Below are 26186 nucleotides of genomic sequence, written 5' to 3' on the forward strand. Positions count from 1 at the left end.
CAGACATCCTTAGCGAACATACTAACCATGGTAAAATGTAAAAAATGAAATTTGAATACAGATCTTGTCACTTTTCTGGGAACTGGAATCCTGTTGATGCCCTTCCTCTCCAGCATCTGTAAATATCTTGCATTGCCAAACCTGGAACCCTTCAATATTTCACTCCAGCAGCCTGCTGGAGGAAAAGTAAAAACGCAATGCTGGAGAAACTCAGCAGGTCAAACAGGGTCCTTTCTATAGTAAAGGTAAAATTACATAACCGACGTTTTGGGATTGAGCCCTTCATCAAGATATGGAAAAATGTCACCAGGCAACCGAATAAAAGGGTAAGGGGGAGGCGTGATTAGAATGGCTGGAGGTAATAAATTTGGAGAGGGCACACCAGCAAGCAAGGGAGGAGGGATGGCTGGGTGAATAGAGAGGGAACTGGGTGGAGAGCTGACAGAGGGAAGGAAACCAAAGGGGAAAGAGGAGCAGGTTAGCAGAACCAGAAAAATCAATGTTAATGCCATCAGCTAGAGAGTGCCCAGATGGAAAATCAGGTGTTGCTCCTCCAATTTAGAGGTGGGCTTTGTGGAATAGTACAAGAGCCCATGGATAGACATATGTGACGCAGAACTGAACTGGTTGGCCACTGGGAGGTCCCTGTCATTGGTGCAGACAGAGCAAAAGTGTTTATCAAAGCATTTCCCAGTATGCACCCAGCACCTCCGATGTAGAGAGGCCACCAAGGGCGCACCAGATGCTGTAAATCAATCATGCAGACACACAAGTGTTGCTTCACTTAAAAGGCCTGTTTTTAGGGCCCTGGACTGTGGTGAGGGAGGAGGCATGTGCACAAATGTGGCACTTCCTGTGGCCACAGGGGAAGGTGCCGGGGGGGGGGGGGGGGGGGGGGAGTGATTGATGGGGAGGGATGAGTGCACGAGGAAGTGATCCCTACGGAAGGAAGAGAGGGGAGGAGAGGGAAAGATGCGTCTGGTAGTGGGATCCTGTTTTAAGTGCCACAAATTCCAGAGAATAATGTATTGGATGCAGAGGCTGGTGGGGTGGTAGATGAAGACGAGGTCAAGCCTGCTGGAGGGACTGACTCAAGTATGCCCAAATGAGGTAATGTATTCAAGAGAGCCAATTGTAGGTTGGCCTCACCTGTGGATTGACTTGTCCTTAATTTGGAGATGAGGTGACTTCCAACCAGGCTCCTGCTGAAGAGGACACGTGACCCATGCATTACAGCCAGTTCAGCCCTCACCCTGTAACTCAAGACCCAGTAACATCCCTGCTGAATCTCTTCTTAATTTCCTATTCATGTGTATTTAATTTAGGAAATAGTTTTAATTTAACCTAGTTTCATTTTTCTTGGCAAGAGTGCCTCAATGGGGAATTTCTGACATCTGTAGCCATATCCATGAACCCTTTTGTGATATGGCAGTTCTTATTATTTAATCTCATAAATGCAAGAGCTTTAGATGAACTGGAAGAACTTTAATAGATAATTTTAGATACGATATTGTAAATGGAGTATTAACATTTTTGACTCCTCGAATTAGGCATAAACAGTTAACAATAAATCTTTCAATCATTTTCCTACAAAATCAAGTGAAACCACTGACAAGCATGATTTTCTTTTCACTTAGTACTTATCCTTTTCATTAGGATGCCATGGTTCACTTTAAGAAGGAGGGAGTTTTGGATTAATTCAAGCTTGGATGAAGGACTAAAGAAAAAATGGGTTAGAATAGAAATTAAAAATATAGTTACGAGGTAATTGAGGGAGGAGTTTTGAAAGCATGGAGAAATTGACGTAGGGGAGATAGATAATTCAAAAGTAGCAGAACAACGTAATTACACAGCTGCCACTACTAATAATCACTGAAGAGAAAGAAAATGAACCATCAACTGCAGAATCTGAGGCAGGAGGCAGTGACTGCAGTGTAACTGGAGTAGTCAATGTAGTGGAAGGCATTTGCATAGATGTATGGACTGACCAGTCCGAACCTCCCTGACCTTCCCTAACTCCTCCCTTGGCTCCGCCCCAGATTTCCAAATAAAGGCAGACGTGCCCGGACTTGACCCCTCTTGCTCCTGTACCTGGTACTTGGCCAAATAGTGTATCAGTAATGCTTAGGTTTTTGGTAATTAAAGCTGTTTAGTCCCTCCATCATGTCGATATGATTATTGTGTGCTCCACATAAGATTTTTAAGGTGGTCAGTGATGCATTTCTATTAATGGAGCAGGTTTGACAAACAACCTGAATGCTGGATTTTGAGATGGTGACTTGGCTTCTCAAGTACTATTGGGTAAGTTGATATTTTCTATCACTCAAATCAGCCATGTGTCTATTGTTATGAGCTGGAGGCTTGCTGTGTTTGAGTGGCACAGTCTCCCTTCTACAGATATCCTTGGCAGGGTTGCTGCCTTCATTCAGTAGAGTTGCAAAGATTAATGAATGTGTTCAGATGCAGCACAAAAAAAGTGCTGGAGAAACTCAGTAGGTCATGCAGCATCCATCAGGAGTATAAGACAGTTGATGTTTTGGGCCTGAGCCCTTCATTGGGAATGTCTGAATAAAAAGGTGGAAGGAGGAGGGGGTGCTAAAGGAGAAGGGGAATGAGCACAGGTCTTTATTTAGTTGCTGACTTCCAGTTCTGCAATACACATTGGAGATCTAACTTTTGTGGATAAACACTGATCTTTCAATTGTCCAATAAAATATCACCTTTGTATTCAGAATAAAGTTCTATTAAATTATCTTTCTGAAAGTGTAGCTGGTATTTTTGATAATGCAGTTGTCAAAGAGTGTTGAATTTGAGGGAAGGAGAACACTGTGGATATTCACATGAAGGTACAACTTAGGAATGGGAATAGCACACATTGCCACCTTAAGCCTCCTTTGCCATTCAGTAGGATTCTAACTGATCTTAACTCTACATTCCACCATCCCTGACAAGTTTTCACCCCCTTCCTTATCAAGAATCTATCTGACTTTGCCTGAGAAATATTCAGATTCTGTTTCCTCTACCCTCAGATGAAGTGATGCTCCATGGGAGTGAAAGCCTCATCTCTATTCTAAAAGCATGGGTACACACAAAGGATTCATAGGCAGCTATGCAACACCGGTGACTCAAGGTGTATGTGGCAAGGGATCAGGATCATAAAGGATCACAAGACAACCTTGCGAGTTAAAAACAACAATGACTCTCTTCTCGACAAACTGAATATCTTCTATGCATGGTTCGATGTGAAGAACAGGCTGATGCAAAACAATGGATATTTCTCTGGTGAACAGGCCCCCTGCATAGCTGCAGCCGAGGTGAAGAGAACCCTATCCAAGGTGAATCCACATAAGGCAGTGGGTCCAAACAACATACTGGTCAGGGACTGAAGGACTGCACATACCAATTGATAGAGTTCCTTATGGTCATGTTCAACACTTTACTGAAGCAGTCCATTGTCCACTTTGGTTTCAAGACAGCAACCATCATCCTACTACCAAAGAGGGCAGCAGCAACAGGTCTCAATGACTACTGCCCCATGCATTGACCTCCACCATTATGAAATGCTTCGAGCGTCTGGTGATGGAACACATCAAAGCATACCTCCCAGAGACACTGGACCCATTTCAATTTGCCTGCAGATAGAACTGTTCCACTGATGATGCTATTGCCTCGTCCTTCAAATCTGTCCTAAACCACATGGAGAACTATGCCTCATAAGCCAGACTGCTGTTCATCAACTTCAGCTCAGTATTTAATACAATCATTCCCCAGAGGCTGGTGGAGAAGCGCTCTTTGCTGGGACTCTACACCCCTCTTTTTAACTGGATTCTGGCCTTCCTAACAGGAAGACCACAGTCTGTCTGGGTTGCCAGCAGAATGACAAGCCGGTCACGCTGAGCACTGGCTTACCTCAGGGTTGTGTGCTCAGCTTGCTTCTGTTCATGCTACTGACCCACGAGACTGAATCACCAGATCCAGCTCCAACAGAGTCAAGTTTGCAGATGACATGACACTATTTGGCCTCATTAGGAACAATGATCAATAGCACCACAGAGGAGAGGTGAAAAATGTTGTGAAATAGTTCAAGAATTACAAGCTGAGTTTCAATTTGGACAAGACAAAGGAGATAATTGTGGACTTCAGGAGCATGAGGGATGACCACCCTACATTACATATTAATAGCATAGTAGAACAGAGAATGGAGTGTGCCTAGATTCTTGGAGTCCACTAAAGAAGTGATCTAAGCTGGTCCACAACAACTCTTCACTTGTCAGGAAGGGAGGCAGGGAAGGCTTCAGTTTTTCTCAGGATGTACAGTCACAGTTGCACCTTCCTGATAAGTGAGGAAATGTTGAGTGTACAAAATAGGTCCACTCTCTCTACTACAGAATTGTTAATGTGTATTGGTGGTTGTTCCTGGTCCTCCTAAAGACAACAATCATTTCCTTCATCTTGTCCACATTGAAACTCAGGTTGTTACTCTCGCACCATTTCATGAGATTTTCCACCTCTTCTCTGTAGTGCGACTCATCATTGTTGCTGATGAGACCAACTACTGTTGTGTCATCTGCAAATTGGTGACCCTGTTGGAGCTGGATCTGGTGATGCAGTTATGAGTCAGGAGCAGGCTTAGTACACAGCCTTGAGGTGTACCAGTGCTCAGTGACGGTGCTCGATGTTCTGCTACTGACCCAAGCAGACTCTGGTCTTTTTTATAAGAAGTCCAGGATCGAATTACAGAGAGAGGTGTTGAGTCCCAGCGAGGATAGCTTCTCTACCAGCTTATGGGAATCAGTCATTTTAAATGCCGATCTAATATTAATGAACAGCAGCCTGATGTGTGAGATGTTGTTCTCCAGGTGGGTCAGGACGGAGTGAAATTACAAAGCTATAGCATTGTCTGTGCAACGGTTTCTTCTATAGTGAATTGAAATGGATCCAGCATCTCTGGAAGGCGTGATTTGATCCATTCTATCACCAGATGTTGAAGTATTTCATAAAGGTGGTGATGCCAAATTTGGAGTATTGTGTGTATTTTTTAAAGTTTTACATTTTTGACTATAGCACAGTAACAGGCCATTTCATCAATTTACACCCAATGAACCTACACCCCCAGTACATTTTTGAAATGTGGGAGGAAACCAGATTCCCTCGGGGAAAACCCACGCAGACATAGGGAGAACATACCAACTCTTTACAGACAGCTCAGGATTCAAACCCTGGTCCCGATCACTGGCACTGTAAAGGCATAATGCTAACCGCTACACCAACCGTGCCATCCTAAATACAGGAAATATATCAATAAGAAAGAGCGCAGGGAAGATTTACTAGGATGTTGCCTGGACTTCAGGAACTGAGTTACAGGGAATTTAACAGAGGTATTTAAAATGTGGGCCTTGATGAAAGACTCAGGCCTGAAACTTTGGTTATGTATTCTTTTCTTTTCTTTTCTACATGAAGAACGCTGTATGACTTGATGTGTAAAATGCAGGCAGCATCTGAGTTAGATTCACAACAGGTTTGATGAAACATGCCAGACTGATCCATCTTCACAGATGCCTCCCAAGAATTTCCAGAAGCATAAAGTTCAGCACCTTCATGTTCAAGAAGTATTTTTTCCCCAGTACCTTGCAGACTTTTGGATCTACCCATATAACCCTAACCCAAAACATTACCCTGAGACCACCAAAAGATTGATCTGTATTGTTAAAGCATCACCTTATTTATCACTAACTACAATGGTGAATATTTATTTATTATTTATCTCTCCTTTTATATTTATTGTCCCTTTTCTGTCTCATGGCATATTGTAGTAATTTACTTTATACTACAGGTACACAATCCTTTATTCAGAACCCTTGGGGGACAGTGCGTTCCGAACTTTGAATTTTTCCGAATTTCGGAAAGCCAGATTTAAACCCACCCGAAATGTGCTACCGTATCCACCCACACCCCCTTCCAGTCGTGTTGCCATCTCCCCCACTCCCTCCCCGCCGCCGGCCCGACTCGCGCCGTCGGTCTCGCACCCGCTGGATTCTCGCTGCCGGTCTCCCGTCTGCCTGACTCGCACTGCCGGTCTCTCCCCCTTGCAGGCCCGACTCGCGCTGCCGGTCTCCCCCACACCCCTCACTCACCCAGCCAACTCACGTTGCCGGTCTCCCTCCCGCCTCACTCACACTGCCGTCTCTCTCCCCACTTGCCGGATTTTGGAGCTTTCCAGATTTTAGATGTCTGGATAAAGGATTATTTACCTGTACTGTATTTGTGTATGTTATGTACCGCTGTGGCTGCAGCAAGTAAGAATTTTGTTGCAAGTATTACATTATATTCATGCATATCTCAGTAAACTCATATTCAAAGAGATTGTGAGATATTGCAGGAAATCACAAAAGTTTGTAGACACCGTGGTTGAAGTAAAAACACAAAATACTGGAGAAGCTCAGCTGGTCAAACAGTGTCCTTTATGTAGTAAAGGCAAAAATACATAACCGCCATTTTGGGCTTGAGCCCTTCATCAAAGTCTGAGAAAATCCGGCAGGTGTTCAAACAGAAGAGTGGGAGGGGCTAAGTGGGGTGGCAAAGGCAGGGGATGAAAGGTGGAGAAAGAAGGGAGGGGACAACAGCAATGAGGGGGGTGTTTGGGTGGGTGAAAGAAATGGAAATACAAGAAAGGGCAAGAGGAAAGAAAAGGTAAGCAGGTTTAGTGGAAAGCAGAAAAGTTCATGCCATCTGGCTGGAGAGTACCCAGACAGAAAATAAGGTGTTTTTCCTCCAATTTGCGGATGGTCTGGCTAGGATAGTACACAAGGCCATGGACAGACATGTGAGCGCAGGAGTGTGACTGGAATTGAAATGCTTGGCCACTGGGAGGTCGCTGTTATTGCGAATGGAGTGGAGATGCTGAGCAAAGCGATCTCCCAGTCTGTGACCAGTCTTTCCTATGGAGAGAATGCCACAAAGGAAGCACCAGATTAATAAATAAGTCCTCTGGATGTACAAATAAACTGTTGCTTCACTGGATGTACGTTCACTGGCTCAAACCATTCCATTGCAAAATACATTGAAAATTCAATATCAATGTCCCCACACATTTGAACCAGATGGACTGTTGTGGAGGTCTAGAGGTTCCAGTTGTTCCCAGTACCACAACATGGAATAAATAATTACATCAAGAGATATGCAATGCTCATTTGATATCAATTGTGTAAAATTCTACAGCACGTAAATGTCCACATGAACATTGAACAAAATCTTACTTTGAAAGTTAAAGTTAATTTCAATGATCGTTGAAGGCCTCCACATGATATGGCCCATGGTCAGAGGATCCAAAGCCTCCACCTTCCATAAAGTTGGCAATCACCATCAACCACCTCATCAAACCTCCCAGCGGATTGTCTGATTGCACCTCCATCTGGCCTGAAATCCTTTTTAAATTAAAAAAAATTTAAGACATACGGCTCTGTTATAGGCCATTTTGGCCCTACAAGTCCATGCCATGCAATTTACACCCCATTAACCTACTCCCCGAAACATTTTTGAAGAGTGGGAGGAAACCAGAGCCTCCAGAGAAAACCCAATCAGACATGGGGAGAAGGTTCAAGCTCCTTACAGACATCGTGGGATTTGAACTCTGATCGCTGATGCTGTAAAAGCATTGCACTAACTGCTGTGCCAACTGTACCACCCTTTTGCTGATGTGCTCTCATTCCAGTCATCTTCTCTCCAGCCCAGGTCTTCATGATGTGCCACCTTCAGTCCTCTTTCTAACTCTTCATCAAATACAGCTCAGCTTTTAACACCATTATAACTTCAGTGCTGCTCAACCAACTTCAATAACGGCACTGGATCCTTGACTCCTCATCAGAAGTCAGTATGAATCGGAAACAACTCTCCTTTTCACTGGCAATCAGCACAGATGCACCACAAGGATGTGTGCTTGGGGGCATAGCGTCGAGATTTAATGGAATAAATTTAAGCAAAGAGGAAATGCTCCTCCCAGAGAGTAGTGAATCTGTGCAATTCTTCACCCAAGGAACCAATAGAGGCTACCTCACTAAATGTATTTAGGACACAGTTAGACTTTTGAGTAGTGGAAGAATAAGTGGATAGGTAGAGCTGATTCCCAGCCAGATCAGCCATGATCGTATTAAATGGAGGAATGGCTCAGTGGACCAATTAGTGACTCCTGTTCCTGTTCCTTAAGTACTAATGTTTTGATTTGTGGAATTGTATATGCCTTCACGTTGTTTGAAACTCTCACTTTGATTTTGCTGTCTCCTTCTCCTCTTTCTCAGCCTCTGAACCCATCTTTCTTCCTGGCTCTTTCTTCCTGCTTGTTGCAAGTATCCTGAACTAATTTTCCTAGCCTATTTCTTCACTGAGTCTTGAGGGCAGATTGACTATTGTACAACTTTTATCCAGAATACTAATGGCAAAAAAATACAGTACAAAATTTGAATTTTACTTATGCATTTACTGTGCAGAGTGGTAAACATTTATTTTTCAACTCAGCTGGGAAAGATAGTGAATTCAGAAAACAGTAAGTCAGGAAAAGCTTGTTAATTGCCAGTGCCACATTTAATGATTGAAAATTCTCTTGGGTATAGAAGATTAAGGGTTGATGTAACTGAAGTGTTAACGATGTGTGAAGGATTTAATCAGGTTGAAAAAAAAATGACTTCCTTTGATCAAGGTCTAGATTGGGAACTATAATTTTAAAATTAGAGATGAGGTCAGGAAATGCATTGTGTTCAAAGGATAGTGAAAATCTGCAACTGCTTTCCTGAGGAGTAGACAGATGAGGTCAAGTAACCAAGGTGTGTAATTGGATTTAAGATACTGATCAGCTAATTGAATAAAAGGACTGGAGGGACTCAACAGATCTTACCACTTTTGCTGATTGCTTGTGTTTCTGTAAAATTAAAGTGCAAGTTGTTGAAAGCTACTTAACACTGAAGGATTGACTTCCAGTTGGTTATATGGTTGCACCCTAACTGGTGTCCGATATTACTATTGCATTGCCTCCTCTTTCTATTGAAAGGGTTTGAACAATTTTTCTTGAAGTAACCAAGAGATGACAGCCATCAGTGACTCAAAGCAGATGATTCAAATGAAAGCAGACTGGCATTGTTCTGACTGAGTCATGCTTACAGTTCAGTTAGAGTTTGCCTGTTCAAGTTCAAGCTTTTTATCATCTGATTGTTCGTATACAACTCAATGAAACTGTGGTGCATGTACAAAAACACATACGCAGCACATTGCAGTACAGCTTTAGAATTCCAGCGACTGCCAAGTACATTTTCAAAGTGAGAAAGGATGAAATGAAACTGATAGTAAAGTTGCTCAGTTATAACTGCCAATCTTCAGTAGTGAGCTATGACTGAACTAGTACTAACACATCTTGCACTGAATCAAAAGCTGAACAATGTCTCTTACTGCTGGTATCTACACTCAGCAAGCAAGGGTGAATTTGTTCTCCCAGGTCCAAGTTCAATAGTTTAAAATAAAATTAGGAACAAATGCAATACCTCTGAATTTGCAAAATATCTTGATCAATGCTGACATTTGACTCAGCAGTATTTGACCTGAAGAAACACACAAAGATCAGCATGCACAGAGCCGTTGTCATACCCATGCTCCTGTTGGGCTCCGAATCATGGGTCCTCTACCGGCATCACCTACGGCTCCTAGAACGCTTCCATCAGCGCTGTCTCCGCTCCATCCTCAACATTCATTGGAATGACTTCATCACCAACATTGAAATACTTGAGCTGGCAGAGACTGCAAGCATCGAATCCATGCTGCTGAAGACCCAACTGCACTGGGTGGGTCACGTCTCCAGAATGGAGGACCATCGCCTTCCCAAGATCGTGTTCTATGGCGAGCTCTCCACTGGCCACCGAGACAGAGGTGCATCAAAGAAGAGGTACAAGGACTGCTTAAAGAAATCTTTTGGTGCCTGCCACATTGACCACCGCCAGTGGGCTGATCTCGCCTCAAACCGTGCATCTTGGCACCTCACAGTTTGGCGGGCAGCAACCTCCTTTGAAGAAGACCGCAGAGTCCACCTCACTGACAAAAGACAAAGGAGGAAAAACCCAACACCCAACCCCAACCCACCAATTTTCCCCTGCAACCGCTGCATCCGTGCCTGCCTGTCCCGCATCGGACTTGTCAGTCACCAACGAGCCTGCAGCAGACGTGGACATACCCCTCCATAAATCTTTGTCCGTGAAGCCAAGCCAAAGAAAAAAGATTTGAGCTGAGCCAATATTTTGTATTCAGCAGTTCCCAGCTCGATAGCAAACTCTGTTTCAGTTTGTCAACTGCATGTTCAATGGAATTCTTCCACCTCCCAAGGGTCTGTTCTGAAATTTTCTTTTGCTTGCTAATGGTGCAAAAATCTTAAGGAAAAAAGTAATTGTTTCTGTGTATTCATTAATAAGTCAGCCATGATTTTATTTTGCTGAATTAGAGGGCTTTGTAGTCATGAAATGATGTCGTTTCGGGTGAGTTCGAAGAGGAATAATATTTCTGTTGCTTTTAAATACTTGCACTATTAGGAATTTTTATTTTGCTTGTCAATTTATGACACCAATTGAAGCATAATGCAGCAAATTTGAAGCTTTTTAGCTTACCCTCCCAAATGTTGAAAACCAGAAAGGTTAGTGAAAAGAGGAAACAATTTGACCCTCATAGTTGCTTCATCCCTTTCGAAGAAAAATATTTCAAAATATTTTTCATATACTTCTGCATAATCTTGTGGGTTTTATTCCTTCAACTCTTCTTTCCTTTCCTTTAGAAAGTTGTGATTGAACATAATTCCACTTCTGTTTTAGAGCATTCCAAATCCTGAGCACTTAATATGTAAAAAAGATTTCCCTCATCCTGTGTCTTAGTTCTTTGTCATCCCTCTTTAGATTTCTGGATCATTGGGATCTCTTCTGGGGAAAGTCAGACTTGTACAAAAGGGATGGGCTGCACATAAACTGGAGGGGTTCCAATATCCTGGTGGGTAGGTTTGCTAGAGCTGTTGGGGAAGGTTTAAACTAGTTGGGCAAGGGGGTAGGAATCAGAATGAGAGTAGGGAGAGTAGGGAGGAAGAACTCCTAGATGGGAAGGAATGCAGGGAACAGAATGAAAATATAAATGCAGGAGGGAGGAAGATTAAGGAGGATGAGCTTAAGGCCTGGATGGCCACGTGGAAATACAATATTGTGGCCATCAGTGAAGGGCATGTTTGGCAGTTAAATATTCCAGGACTCCATTGTTTTAGGCATGATAGAACAGGGGGGATAAGAGGTGGAGGAGTTGCATTGCTTATCAGAGAGAACATTACATCAGTGCTGTGGCAGGATGGTTGGGTGGGATCGTCCAGTGAAGTTGTTTGGGTGGAATTGAGGAATGGCAGAGGCATGAATACATTAATGGGAATGTATTATAGACCACCAAATGGGCTGAGGGAATTAGAAGAGCAAATTTGTAAGGAGATTGCGTATATGTGTAATAAACATAAGGTGATAGTTGTGGGAGATTTCAACTTTCCGAATGTTAACTGGCACACCCATACAGTAAGAGGGCTGGATGGGGTAGAGTTTGTTAAGTATGTTCAGGAAAGTTTTCTGAATCAATATGTAGAAGAACCAACTTAAAAAAGGGCAGCATGGGATCTCCTATTAGGGAACAAGATAGGTCAGGTGACAAAGGTTTGTGTTGGGGAACACTTTGGGTCTAGTGTTCACTAATCTAGTGATTAGTTTTAGACTAGTAATGGAAAAGAATAGAGGTGGCCAAAGGTTGAGTTTCTTGATTGGAAGAAAGCAAATTTCGAGAGGATGAGTAAAGATTTGGAGGGTGTGGATTGGGGTAAGTTATTTTTAGGGAAGAATGTAGCTGATAAATGGAGAAGTTCTGAGAGTGCAAAGTTGGTGTGTCCCCATCAGGATTAAAGGAAAGGTTAGAAACTGTAGGGAGCCTTGGTTTTCAAAAGATATTGGAAACTTGGTTTGGAGGAAGAGGGAAGTGTACAACAGGTATAAACGGCAAGGAAGGAATGAACTGCTTGAGGAGTATAAGGAGTGTAAAAAAAAATCTTAAAAAGGATATTAGAACTGCTAAAAGGAGATATGAAGCTACTTTGGCAGGAAAAGCAAAAATAAATCCAAAGGGTTTCTCTAGGTGCATTAAAAGTAAAAGAATAGTGAGGGATAAAATTGGACCCTTTGAAGATGAGGAGGGTAGACACTGTGAGAAGCCAGAGGAGATGGGTGAAATTTTAAATGAATTTTTTTCTTCAGTATTCACTAAGGAAAAGAAGGTTGAGCCAGATTAAGTGAAGAAATATGGTAGGGAGGTCAAGGTTAATATAAGAATTAATGAGGCGGTAGTATTGGCTATATTGAAAAAGATCAAGGTGGATAAATCTCTAGGTCCTAAAATATTCCCTAGGACCCTGAGGGAGGTTAATGCCAGAAATATTTAAAATGTCACTGGCCACGGGGAGAAGTGCCGGAAGACTGGAGGGTGGCTCATGTTGTTCCACTGTTCAAAAAAGGATCCAAAAGTAGATCTGGTAATTATAGGCCTATAAGTCTGACATCAGTGGTGGGTAAATTAATGGAAAGCGTTCTTAGAGATGGTATATACAACTATTTGGAAAGTCAGGGATTGATTCGGAGTAGTCAGCATGGTTTTGTACGTGGTAGGTTATGTCTAATAAATCTTATAGAGTTTTTCGAGGAGGTTACTAAAAAGGTTGATGAGGGGAAGGTGGTGGATGTTGTCTATTTGGACTTTAGTAAGGCTTTTGATAAGGTTCCCCATAAGAGGTTAGTAAGGAAGGTGAAAGCATTAGGTATTAATGATTTAGTGAAATGGATTCAACAATGGTTGGATGGGAGATGCCAGAGAGTAGTGGTGGAAAATTGTTTGTTGAATTGGAGGCCAGTGTCGAGTGGAGTGCCTCAAGGATCGGTACTGGGTCCACTGCTGTTTGTCATATATATTAACAATCTAGATGATAGGGTGGCAAATTGGATTAGTAAATTTGCAGGTGATACAAAGATTGGTGGTGTTGTGGACAGTGAGGAAGATTATCAAAGCTTACAGAATGACATAGGACAGTTAGAAAAGTGGCTGAAAGATGGCAGATGGAGTTTAATACTGATAAATGTGAGGTGCTACATTTTGGTAGGACTAATCAAAATAGGACATACAAGTTAAATGGTAGAAAATCGAGGAGTGCAGTGGAACAAAGGGATTTCGGAGTCATGGTACAAAATTCTCTGAAAGTTGAATTCCATGTGGATAGGTTGGTGAAGAAGGCATTTAGTATGTTGGCTTTCAAAAATCAGAGTATAGAACACAGGAGTTGGGATGTTATGTTGAAATTGTATAAGGTATTGGTGAGGCCAAATTTGGAATATTGTGTGTAGTTTTGGTCGCCGAATTACAGGAAGGAAATAAACAGTATAGAGAGTGCAGAGGAGATTTAAGAGAATGTTGCCAGAGTTTCAGGGTTTGAGTTACAGGGAACGGTTGAGCAGGCTGGAACTTTATTCTCTGGAGCATAGAAGGTGGAGGGGTGATTTGATAAAGATATTTAAAATTATAAGGGGGACCGATAGAGTCAATGTGGATAGGCTTTTTCCACTGAGAGTGGGGGAGATTCAAACAAGAGGGCATGAATTGAGAGTTAAAGGGAAAAAACTTAAAGGAAACATAAGGGGACATTTCTTCATGCAGAGGGTGGTAGGGGTATGGAATGAACTTCTGGCAGTGGTGGTAGAAGAGAGATCAATGTTAATATTCAAGGATGGGTTGGATAGATATATGGACGAGAGAAGTGTGGAGAATTATGGGCCAAATGCGGGTCAGTGGGATTAGGTGGGAAATTATGCTTGGCATGGGCTAGTAGGGCCAAACTAGCCTGTTTCTGTGCTGTATATGGTTATATGGATGTGTGCCCTCTTGTTATCAATAATTCATCTGTAAAAAATTTTTCTTTTGATTTACTGTTCCTAAGGCCCCTATAGCCGAAACACCTCCTTATAATGTTCTCTGCCCAGCTATCCAATCTGTCCACTAAACTGACAATGCAATTTCATCTTGATTATACCTTTCACCCTCATACAACCACTTAGCATTTCAGTTTGTACTTGAGAAAAAGATTGCATTAAAGTGTATCCAAACGAGTTGAACAGATGCTGTGAATGTGGTTAAAATGGATGAATATGAGGAAAAGCTGGACATGAACATGAGGAACTAAGGAAGAGATGACTGTTCGAACAGATTTAGTGAAGAAAGAAAGGAGGCTTCAGTGAATAATAAATGATGACATAGACTTTGACAGTATGAAGCTAATGTAGGAAGGAAAAGTTAATTTTAAACTAAGATATTTAATCCAAGCTGTCCATCAGTGGTGCTTTAGAATCAAGTTTTCTTTCCATATACATACCTTGAAAGTAATGAATTTTACCAAAGTTTTCAAAGTTCATTATGTACTTTTGTGCATAGCGGTGTTTGAAGTATTTCTACAGCTATGAATCTACATTCACAAAATATTGGTGTTTTCCAGCCTCAAAAATTTCAGAACAAAAAGGGAGATAATGAGACTGCAAAACTTTTACACTTTTCACAAAATGGATCAACACCCACATAGAAATGGGATAATTTGAGTTTAGACATATGTATTCTGTGCATCACCTTAAATTGTAATAAACAGTGACTTGCACAAAATGAAGATTTATTGATCAAACTTAGAGTGAAATACCAGTCTTCATCTGAAAAAGTTATAGTAAAATCACGCTCCCAATCGTCTTTAATCGTAGCCATTGGGGCTAATCTTAAATCCAATAGATCCTCTATGAACAAATTATAGAAGAAAAAGTATTATCAAGAATATTTGAATCTGCGATTTGAGGAAAAGTGATCAATTAAGACTGAACAAAATTTCTAACTTGCAAATATCTAAAAAACCGTAAAATTTTTGAAACCTCATTGATATGTTTTTGGAGCGTCCTAAATTAAGAAGATATTAACAGAATACCTTTCATTCTCTGTCAACAATGTTTAAGATTAAATTAGATCTATGCCCTTTAACTGTCCTGTTTGGTTTTTCATGTGCACCGGATAATTTTTTATTGGCACCTCAAGAGAAAGTTTTAGCTTTTAGAATGTTGATAGCCACATGAGCAGTTTTAAAGAACTGGAAAGATGAACTCTCACCGACTCATGCACAATGGCTACATGATGTAATGACATATCGAAGTTTAGAGAAAATTAAATATATTAAAGAAGAAAAAATTTACAGTTTGAAAAGGAGTGGGATCCTTTTATAGAATACTATCATAGTTGGCAGTTTTGACGTTTTGGGTACTCTAGTCCTGATCTGTCTGTCTTTTGGAGGTTGCGACTTGATCCATATTTGTCTTTCTCTTGTAACCTTGATTAGAGGAAGGGGTTAGATTAGTATTAGTTTTATGTTTTTTTCTTTTTATAGATAAGTGCATTTATGGGGACTCATCCTGATTGGATAAGTTGTTTACGAATGAATTAAAAGTAAAATGAAAGCAAACTTTTATGCTTTACTCTAAATAATATTTATCTAATAGTTTATTAAATTGATTGTTTATTTTTCCTATTGTTTTTTCAAATATGCATTTAATCTTTCATTACTTTTCTCTGTCATAGTGCAAAACGCTGTCAGGAGTATGTGACCACATTATCTCTCTCTCTTCTGATCCTCTGGTTTCACAGTCAGCTCATTTGGAGGTTATTCAGCTGACAAACATCAAACCCAGCGAAGGATTGGTAAGGCTCATTTGTTTCCTCAGTCAAAATTCTATTTTAAGAGTTTCTTAGGTAAGCCATTGTAGGTCATGGGCCTGTAAACCATGAGACACCTCTTGATCTATAAATATACTTTTATGATTTCCCTATGCAGTATGAGTGGTAGTAATTAAATATATTGAATTTCATTTGGTGGCACCTACTTATTAATATGCTGTAAGCAAAGTTTTAAAGTTATATTTTCATTAGTGAGGAAAATGCTATTTTTTAATATTTTAGTAGGTGGCATTGTTTTAATAGAGTGGTCTTGCTGATTAGGGCGATAACTCACATGGACTTTGGAGGTATTGCAAATGTAAGATAATGTGCCCATAATGTTTAGATTTGAATAACTTACAGCATTTTTATCATCATGTCATAAAAAGATACAGTACCGAAACCATGCCATTGGGCCATTAAGTCTGTTCAGACATGAAGCATTAGACACCCATTTTATTCTCCCCACATTCTTGGGACAATTTACAGTGGTTAGCTGACGCACCAGGCTGCATTTTTCTGTGACATGGGAGGAAACGAGTGCAGCCATGGAAACCCACGGTGCCATAGTGAGAATGTGCAAACTCCCAAAGTCAAATTAAACACAGGTCTCTATGAGTTTATGTGGCCACTCTTATGTTTTGCAATGAAAACACCATTCAGGAAAACTATGGGTTAAAATTCTCTAGGTAAATAACAACAAGGAGAATATCAATCATTTAAATGTAATGTTCAATATTTTTGGAGGGTTTTGTTCTCTTTTACTTCTATTTTCATAACATTTTCAGATTCTAGTTTGGGTTCTTATTCGTTTTTTTGACAAAAAATTTAGAAATGTTACTGGATATTTGATTGTCACTGAAAAACTGCTGGAATTCAGTAATGAGTGATATTTAGTGTTTCAAACTGAATCAAAATAGATATATGAAAAAAAAATTTGTGATTGACAACTTTTCCGGTGCTCTTTAAGGATTAACACACAGGTTGGATTCAGGGCAGCTTGTAGATGTCCCATTTTGGATTCTGGAAGCCACATCAGGGATTACTGCGCAAGTTACAAGAAAATTGGGATACCAAGTTAGGGATCAAGTAATAGGACTGAGAATGGATTGACTAACAGAAAACAAAAAGTTGAGATGCATTTTCAGATCAGCAATCAGCAGTTAAAGAGGTCATTGCTGGGTCATCAACCATTTCCAGTTTGTATTAATATACAGGTTTAAGAGAGCAAGTATTGTCGATGATAGAGGCGGAGAAGGGTTAATAAACTGTGAGGAAGACTCAAAGAGCCTGCCAAGGATAATAGACAGGTTACGTAAAGGGATAGTGTATGAAACACGAAGGGTTGGCACACAGTTCAAGTTATTAAGAACTGATAGAATGTTTGCAATAAGTATTTCCACTTGTTCTTGAAGCGTCACTAAATCTCGACAATAAATATTAGAATATAACTACTTCCTGTCTGATTTTAAAGTAGAAATGTTTATTTTACATTAATGCTTAACAATTTGCATTATTTTACCACATTTATATAACTAATATATCATAATAAGCATAAGATTCATACTTCAATATTCTTTGCCCAACCTTGATGTGTTTTCCTGCCTATGTGCAGGACACTGTTCCTGCAAACACTCATGTTTGTCTGACATTCAAAACAGGTTCATTAGTCCTGGAAATTCATTTTCACGGTATTGCGAAAAGTGGGACATTCTGGAAACAATGAAGTTCAGGAATATTATTGGGAAATAATAAGAATGCCTTGTTCCATATTGAGCCTTTGTTATAGCAGCTGAGAAATTCTGAGTATTGTATGATTTTAAGTGCTTTCAAAAATACTCTTAAAAGTAAAACAATATTCTGCGCTTAATATTTTGACAAAGATCAAAGTCATGTTACTTCAATATTTTGCTTCCAACAATGTGTGCATTAAATTATTGGAATTGTAAAACTATTTACATAGAACACCTATGTCAGTTTTATGCAGATATTGATCTACTATGTGAGAAGGGTAAAATTTTTGAAGCTTCACTGATCCATATGTTTTGGGAGTCTCCAAATTTAGAGACATTTGGGAAAGACATTTTCCAAACAGTATCAATGATTTTTAAGATTAAAATGAAACCATATCCATTAATTGCTTTGTTTCGTTTTTCACATGAACAAGATATACCTCTGTGTGTAGCTCAGGAGAAAGTTTTAGCCTTTACCACGCTGATAGCCAGATGAACAACTGTACTGAAATGGAAAGATGACTCTTCTCCTATGCATATACAGTGATTAAATTATATAATGACCTATTTAAGCTTGGAAAAATAATTAGATGAAACACTAAATGTAGAAAGTTTCAATTTGTCAAAATGTGGGGCCCATCCATAGAATATTATCATGATTGGAAGAATTAAGAATTTTAGAATGTTCCGGAGATTCTTTGATGTCTGGAAGTCGCCATCTGTTCCAGAAGTTCCCTTTTCTTTTACAAGGTTACCTTGATTAGAGGGAGAGGGTAGATTAGATTTAGTTTTTTAGGTTTTTATCATTTTTTAATATCTAGGTTAATTTGATAAATATGGGTTCAATAACTTTTTACATATCTGGATTAAGGAACTGTTTAATGTAGTTCCATCCTTTTTTTGTGTATTTGTATCTATATGAGATGACATTATGTTTTTCTTAAAAATTTGTATGTATGTTTATAAGTTAAACTCAATAAAAAAATTTAAAAAAAGAACTATTTACATTAATAGATAGGTAATACTGCAATCTATATGTTTTCCAAAAGCAATAGCACTGGTATTGTATTATTAGAGCTAAAGAAAGATGTGTTTATGATTTAAGCTATGGTCATTCAAAGCAGAACTATTACATCAAAGGTATGTTTTTTGTGAGTTGTTACATTGGAATTATTTTGAAATATTGAGGGCATCAAACGTTGATCCAAATGTTCTTAAATGAAACTAATTTAGACTCATTTATTTCAACTGATATAATGAAAAGAATAAATAAATTGTTCAGAAAATATTCTGTACATTTATTTTTATTGTCCCCATCTTGTTGTGTAGGGCATGTACATCAAATCCACATATGACGGTCTGCATGTAATCACCGGAACTACCGAAAATGTGAGTTATATTTTGCAAAAATTACATTACATTACTAGTCAACAGAAAATTTCTGATATCGATGGTAATTACACATGAATTTGGGGAAATGCATGGAGGCAAGGTAATATACAATAACAGTGAAAATGCTGAGAAATGCAGAGGAAGAGAGAGACTTCGTACGTCCACAAAGGTAACGGTTTAGATTCATCAAAAAGGCTGACAGGATTCAGAAGAGATTCATGAGGTTGTTTTTAAATTGTCTTTAGAACAGAGGAAGGTCATGTAGGATTTAGGTGAAATATAATCTTATCGGGTTTAAAAAAAGCACATTGGAAGGGCCTGTTTTGCTTAGCAGAGGCTTCAAAAGCCAGGTGTCATGGATTTAAAGTTGTTGATAGAGATATGAAGGGTGTTGAGGAAGTATTTGTTTTTATCTGGGGATTACGGGTATCAGGACCTCGCGGCATGAAAGATTGGTACAGCAGAACTCCATGAAGTACTTTGCTAGGCATTTGAAGAACAAAAACATGCCCAATTGCGCTGGAAAATGGAATTGTATGATATGGCTAGACCACCAGATATCTCTAGTGATGAAAAAGCTTAATCAGAATTTAAAAATAATATATAATAAGAACTAAAATATTTGAAAGAATTCAACCTTACACTCAATGCCATCAAAACCAAGGAGCTGATTGTAGAATTTAGCAAAGGAAAACCAGAGGCATACAACCCAGTGATCATTGGGGGATCAGGGGTGGAGAGGGTGAGCAAATTTAAATTCCTGGAAATCACTATCTTGGAGGACCTTTCCTGAACCCAACACATTGTTATTGGAGTTTGTGGAGGTTTGATGTGACATTGAAAACCTTGGCAGACTTCTCCAGAAATGGAATGGAAAGTGTGCTGGCCGACTTGAGCCCAGTATGAAGGCACCAGCGCCTCTGTGCAGAAAACCTTGTGAAAGGTAGTGGAATCAGCCCAATACATCACAGGCTATTCTCTCTCCACCATCGAGAAAATCTACATGAAACGCTGCCGTTGAAGAGCAGCGGCAATCATCATTGATCCACACCATGCAATCCTCTATTCTCGCTGCTGCCATCAGAAAAGAGGTTTAGGGGCCACTTATCACAGCAGGTTCAGGAACAGTTGCTCCTCCACCACTATCAGACTCTTAAACAACGATCTCAATCAGAGACTCATTTTAATTCATTATTTTTATTAAAAATTAAATTTGGACATACAGCATGGTAACTGGCCCTTTCGACCCTCAAGCCCATGCAGCCCAATTACACCTAACTAACTGACAACCTCAGGTATGTTTTGAAGGGTGGGAGGAAACCCAAACAAACTCCTTTCAGACAGCATGGGATTCAAATCTAGATCCCAATCACTTTTGCTGTAACAGCATTGTGCTAATCACAACACTAACTGTGTCACCCAATGGGAAGGGTAGATGTAGATTTAAGGGCTCTTACTTTGCAGATTATTTATTACTGAATAATTTTTACTGTATTGCACAGTCAGTTTGTGTACATTTCTTTCTCTGTTTTGTATACGCATCTTTTCTTCAGTAAAGTTTTTTGCACTACTGGTAAGTAGAAACTCAGCAGCCTGGCCGGCAGGAAAAAGAATCTCAGAGTTGAGTTTTGTCATCTATGCACAAAATATATGAACTTTGAGCTTTCAAAGTTGCATCTGTATCTACAAAGATGCACACTTCTCATTATGTATGGTTAATGAAAGAATGATTTGATGGGAAAAAAATATATTGTTGTTATTTTTATACATCTGAAATGATCTTAACAGGCATTGCCAGGATTCATGATTACTGATTCCAATGAAGCATATAAATTCTAAAATTTATATACACTTTAAGGAAAAGAATAAATCTTGAGCACAACAGTTTTACACAGAGTCCTTCCATTCCTAAGCATCAAAAACATACCTAATCCTTACTGATGGTACGCAACCATTCCTTGTGGTAGGAATCCTATAGACATTGTCCTGTCCATAGGGAATCAGGACATTTTCAATCCCAACCCATTTTGTATTAATTTTATGGTAAAATGTCAATCTGTCTAAATTTAACAAATAGTTTTACTTCAGAATAGCAAAGTAAAAATACTTATACACAAAGGTTTTTCTAAATTAGAGCAACACAGAAAGCTTTCTTTTTAATTCCAGCTGACCAACACTGTTGGTGCCGTGGATTGTGTTATTTGATGAAAACCGGAGGATTGTTTGCTGCCATTGAGGAACAGACAAAAAAAAACTCAAGTCAATACTTAAATCTGCAAGTAATTGTTATTCTGCAGCTTAAGTCAATAAATGAAGCGAAGATATCTGGTGGAAATTACAATTTTGATTCTTTTTGAAATATTTAAAAATGAATTACTCCAATCCTTTTTAAAAAATGTGTTCATATTTTTGTAATCTAATTGCCCTTCTTGATTTGCTGCAATACTTCTGATGTAGCTCCTTCCATATTGTGCTAAGAGGGATCTAGTTCCAGTGATAATGAAGGAAGTGGCAATGAGTTTCCAAGGCAGGATGCTTTGGAACAAGAAAAGATGCTTTTTTTGAGATAGCAAAGGTCACACATCCTGGTGGTATTGTTGAAATAGCCTTTGCGAGTTACTGAGTTGGCCTCATTGGCAACATTGATGAGTTGGCATACAGGGAGAAGGTCGAGTGGCTTGTAAATTGATACAAGTACAACAGCCTGTCTCAACATGGACAAGATATAGGAAATGATTATAAACCTCGGGAAGACAAAGTTGGCCGTTCTCCATTACACATTAATGGTTCTGTTGTAGACAGAGTGGAGAAGACAAAATTCCTTGCTGTGCATTTAAAGGATGACCTATTCTGGAATTCACAACACCTCTTCATCAGTCAGGGAAGTGTAGCAGCGCCTGCACTTACTAAGGAGGTTGAAGAGAGGAAGGCTACTGATCCTCATCTTGACAACCTTTTATAGGAGTGCAAATGAGAGGGTCCTGTCTGGTTGCACCGTTGTGTGGTATGTTAGCTGCAAAGCACTGGTCCGTAAGTTAATGCAAAGAATCATTAAAATAGGCAAGAAGGTAACTGGGATCTCCCTTTCCTCTATTTATAGGAGCATTGCTTAAAAAGGGCTCAAAGAATTATTGAGGACCCAGCACATAGTAAATTTGACCCACTACCATTATGAAGGTGATACAGCAGCTTCAAAATCAGGACTGCTCAGCTGAGAAATAGCTTCTTCCTGCAGGCTGTGAGATTGATGAACAGTATCCTAGAACTGTGTAAATCATCTAAAAATATTTATCTCTATTTTAAATTATATCTTTATATATGTGATCATTATATACTGTGTATTGTCTATGTATGTGCACATGTACAGTCAGATGATAAAAAAACTTGAAATTTATAGACCAAACACTGCAGCCTGTGTGCACTATTAATGGATGTTTGGGATGTTGGATGCAGAATGTTTTGCCTGAATGGTGCTGTTTCTTGAGTGCTGATGCCACCCCCAACCGCCTGTCCCCACTTGCCAGATTTTGGAGCTTTCCGGATTTTAGATGTCCAGATAAAGTATCGTGTACCTGTACCACCATTAGTCATCTCAGTGTCTTGCTAATGAAATTTGCCCCATCAGGGTTCTCCAAAAGATAATTTCTTTCTTTCAGGCTATATCAGTCAGATAGCACTTACATCTATATGCCGCTCTGGAGTTTGTTTCAGTTCCAACAAGCTTCTCCTGGCTTGTTTCAGCAGTCTGTCTATCTGTCTCTCTCTCCAACTGCCAGAAAGCCCATGTGACTCTCTCACCCCTGACCTTCTCCAGCAAACAATAGGAGTTAGTCTTCTTGGTCAAGCTGTTGTCTTTAGGTAAACAAAACCCCAGGAGTGACCTTTCAAAGAACTTTTAACAGCCAGAGTGTCTCCTGCTTGTTGCTTTAATTAGGTCATTTCAATTAGCACCTACTTGCAAAATGTGTGCAGCATTCTCCTTAGTTTCTGTAAAGTTACTGAATATGAATATGAAGTGTGCAAATGTACGTAATCTAATTTATCAATTTATCTCCCAAATACACCTACAAATATTCCATCACACTTACCAAGTTTCAGCCCTTGCTTGAATGTCATTTGAGTATCACAGTGTACAGGAGTCAATTGAGTTTTGCTGAAGAATTGCAAAAGGAATTGATAGTGTGAGATAATAAACAAGTATCCCCATTTCTGACATTGTAAAAGGATAGCCATTGATAAAGTAGTTGAAGATGAAAGAGCCAGGGACACTCCAGAAGATCTCCTGCACTGATATCCTGGATCTGACATTGTTGATCACCAGCCACCACAACTATCTTCATTTAAGCAAGCTATAACACCAATAATTGGAGTGCCTTCCCCTCAATGGATGTTGACTTCAGGGATTCTTCATGTCACACTCAGTCAAATGCAGGCTTGTGGTCATGATCAAAGACTTTCACCAGATTTCTGATATTGAGTTCTTTGGTTGACATTCAGAAGAAGGCGTGATGAGGTCTAGATTGAGCAGACAGTGTAAAACCCAAATTGGGCATTGTTGTTCAGATTGGTGAATTGGTGCCTTTGATAACAATACCTTCCAACATTTGTTGCTTCCCATTCTGGCATGAGTTGTAAGTAATGTAGAATTGCAAATTAAATTTCTATATTAAATAAATTGAGTCGAGACTGAGTATCGTGCAAGAGCCAAAACATTCCTGAAGATATACCAAGTCCTGCTGAAAATCTGTCAATGGCCCTTTGCGTTCATGATTATTTCAATTGATCATGATTTTCATAAATATAAAATTGTGTTATAGTGCCTGTGTGAACTCCTCGCAACTTATTTTTGTGGAATTAATTTAGAAATACTATCAGATTTAATGATTTTCTGCTATTTATAGAATCTGTTCATTAAATCAAATGTGCTTAATTACAGAAGTTGAGACCACAAATTTCATTGTTAAGAAAAAAGTGCCTAGGAGTGAATCTTCAAATAAGGAGAGACATTGTTTATGCTGAATGTTAATCCAGGACTCTTTAGTCAGCTAAAATTATCGAACTACCTTGTCTCTAGGCACTCACAGAAACTTGTCTTGAGTTGAAAAACATTGGAGAATTACACTGGACATCAACATTTTTCAAAAGGCTTGCTTCCTGATAAAAAAAATGGCGATTCAACTTCAAGCTGAACACTAAGATAATCTCAGATTTGTTGTATCTTGGCAGAATTTGGAGAAACATTAAATTAACTTTTATTAACTTTAGCATGTTTAATCAGATAATGATGCCCACACATTGTGTGAGTTCAACTGACCTAAAGATATTTTGCCACTAATTTTTGTTTGTACTTAGCATCTGAAGCCTTTCGTGTCAGTGTCCAACAGTAGTTGGCCATCATTGATGGATTCCAGTTGCCCTGATACCGCTTTTCTTGGTTGAAATGTCCACGTGAAACCTTTCACATGTTCGTCACTGACTGGACCAAGATCAGCAGGGAAGAAGTCCAAGTGCAAATGGAGAAAATGAATTTCAATGACATGTTGCATTTCATAGTTTTGTAGCTTGAAGCATGATGTAGTTTGGTGCTCTGTAGTTGCCAAGAAAATTCTGAACAATATCTTCACTCGCCACAAATGTAACAGAATGTATCACAGCTGTGCGACATTAACAAGACATTTCTCCTGTAATGAATCTTCCTGAAGACAATTAATGCTATTATAAGTACACTCATGATGCTATTGCCTGAAGAACATGTGCATCACTATAAATTGAAATCTATAATCAATGTAATGCACAGCATTTGTATATATGAGATGTTTTTATAGCCTGTCTTCATCTATCCTGTCTAAGCATGCCCAGGCCTAAGACAGCATAGCACATGCACTGAGCGCATGCCTAGGCATGTTTAGGCTGACCAAAACAGCTTGCTTTGTGGGCAATATACTAGTAGAGTTATGACAGGAAGTCACAAACATAGGTTATATCTAAAAAAAGATAAGTGATAGGTGTGGTGGAACACAATAATGCAGAAGGTGACCTTCACTACACTGTGCAGGCTGGCCCACCTCTGACCTGTAAGATTTCTAATAAAGGATGATAACTTTAGTCTCCTCCCTCCATATCAGCCTTGGATCTGGGCCAACAGCATATCAAATTAAAACCTTTAATCACTCACTTACAGCTTGCTTCTGATTATTGTGATTGTGCTACATTTCAATAACCTGATTACTTGCCATGGACAAGGAGATCGAATGGAGAAGCTGGAGGCTGACCCCAGGGATCCAGAGGCTTCGGTCAAGTTTGATATGTGGCTGCACTGCTTAAAGGCCTACGTGAAATGCCATAAGGTCTCCGCAGACATAGACAAATACGATCTGCTCTTTTCATCAGTGGGCCACCAAGCTTACCAAATAATACGGGACTGTGAAAAGTACAATGATGCGATGGCCCTGCTGTGGCAGCAATATTGTACTCGAATGAATTCTATGTATGCACATTATCTGCTGGTCACCCAACGTAAGGCCCCCAGTGAGTCCGTTGATAACTTTGTGAAGGCCATGAGGGAGCTGAGTTGAACCTATGGATGCATAGAATTGACCGTGGCAGTCTATCAAGAGGAGCTCATCTGCGATGGGTTAGTGGCTGGCTTCTGCTCGAAACACATCCATGAGCGACTCCTGGAGAAGGGCAATTGGACTCTACGGGAAATCATGCAGATAGCCCAGAAGAATGCTGAGGCTTACTCTGTGAGCCATGTGGTGACCAGGTGGATCGACCCACTTCCCGCAGCCGAGAACCAAATGGCAGGAACAGAAGACGACATGGAATAATGCCACATCTGGCATCTCTTCCAGACCCCACCACATGTGATCCATAGGGAGGCAGCCATCTCAACACTACAGCAGCAGCGACTCTGACAACGAGCTAACTCTAGCCTCCATCATGCTGGACCAGAATAGGCCACACCAACTGGTGTGCTCTATGATGAACATAGAGTAAAGCGGTCACATCACGGACTGACTATTCAAGACAGGGAGCACTGGAAGTTTTATACACCACGCTATTTGCTTGCAGTGTCCCCTACAAAGTGTAAGGTATCTCTAGCGTCCAAATCACACTCCATGGAAATCTGCTGCTGCTGCACCATGACACTAACCGTGAGGGGCATGAAGTATAAAAACTTCAAACTACTCACATTGCTCTACCTCTATATGCCAGACATGCTGGGGTTGGACT

General features: G+C 39.9%; 1 protein-coding gene across 7 annotated transcripts in view; it reads left to right on the forward strand.

Moving 5' to 3' along the window:
• cnksr2a (connector enhancer of kinase suppressor of Ras 2a) overlaps nucleotides 1–26186 on the forward strand; it is a 489894-nt gene that overhangs the window by 224651 nt on the left and 239057 nt on the right. For 6 of the 7 annotated variants that reach the window (XM_069889984.1, XM_069889985.1, XM_069889987.1 and 3 more), the window contains 2 exons: nucleotides 15691–15810; nucleotides 18888–18947. In XM_069889984.1, coding sequence (XP_069746085.1) covers nucleotides 15691–15810; nucleotides 18888–18947 — 180 coding nt within the window. Of the gene's footprint in view, nucleotides 1–2238; nucleotides 2302–15690; nucleotides 15811–18887; nucleotides 18948–26186 lie in introns of all 7 variants that reach the window. The other variant, XM_069889990.1, reaches the window with a different exon arrangement.

The sequence above is a fragment of the Narcine bancroftii genome, chromosome 7 (assembly GCF_036971445.1).
Source record: "Narcine bancroftii isolate sNarBan1 chromosome 7, sNarBan1.hap1, whole genome shotgun sequence".
Classification (NCBI taxonomy): domain Eukaryota; kingdom Metazoa; phylum Chordata; class Chondrichthyes; order Torpediniformes; family Narcinidae; genus Narcine; species Narcine bancroftii.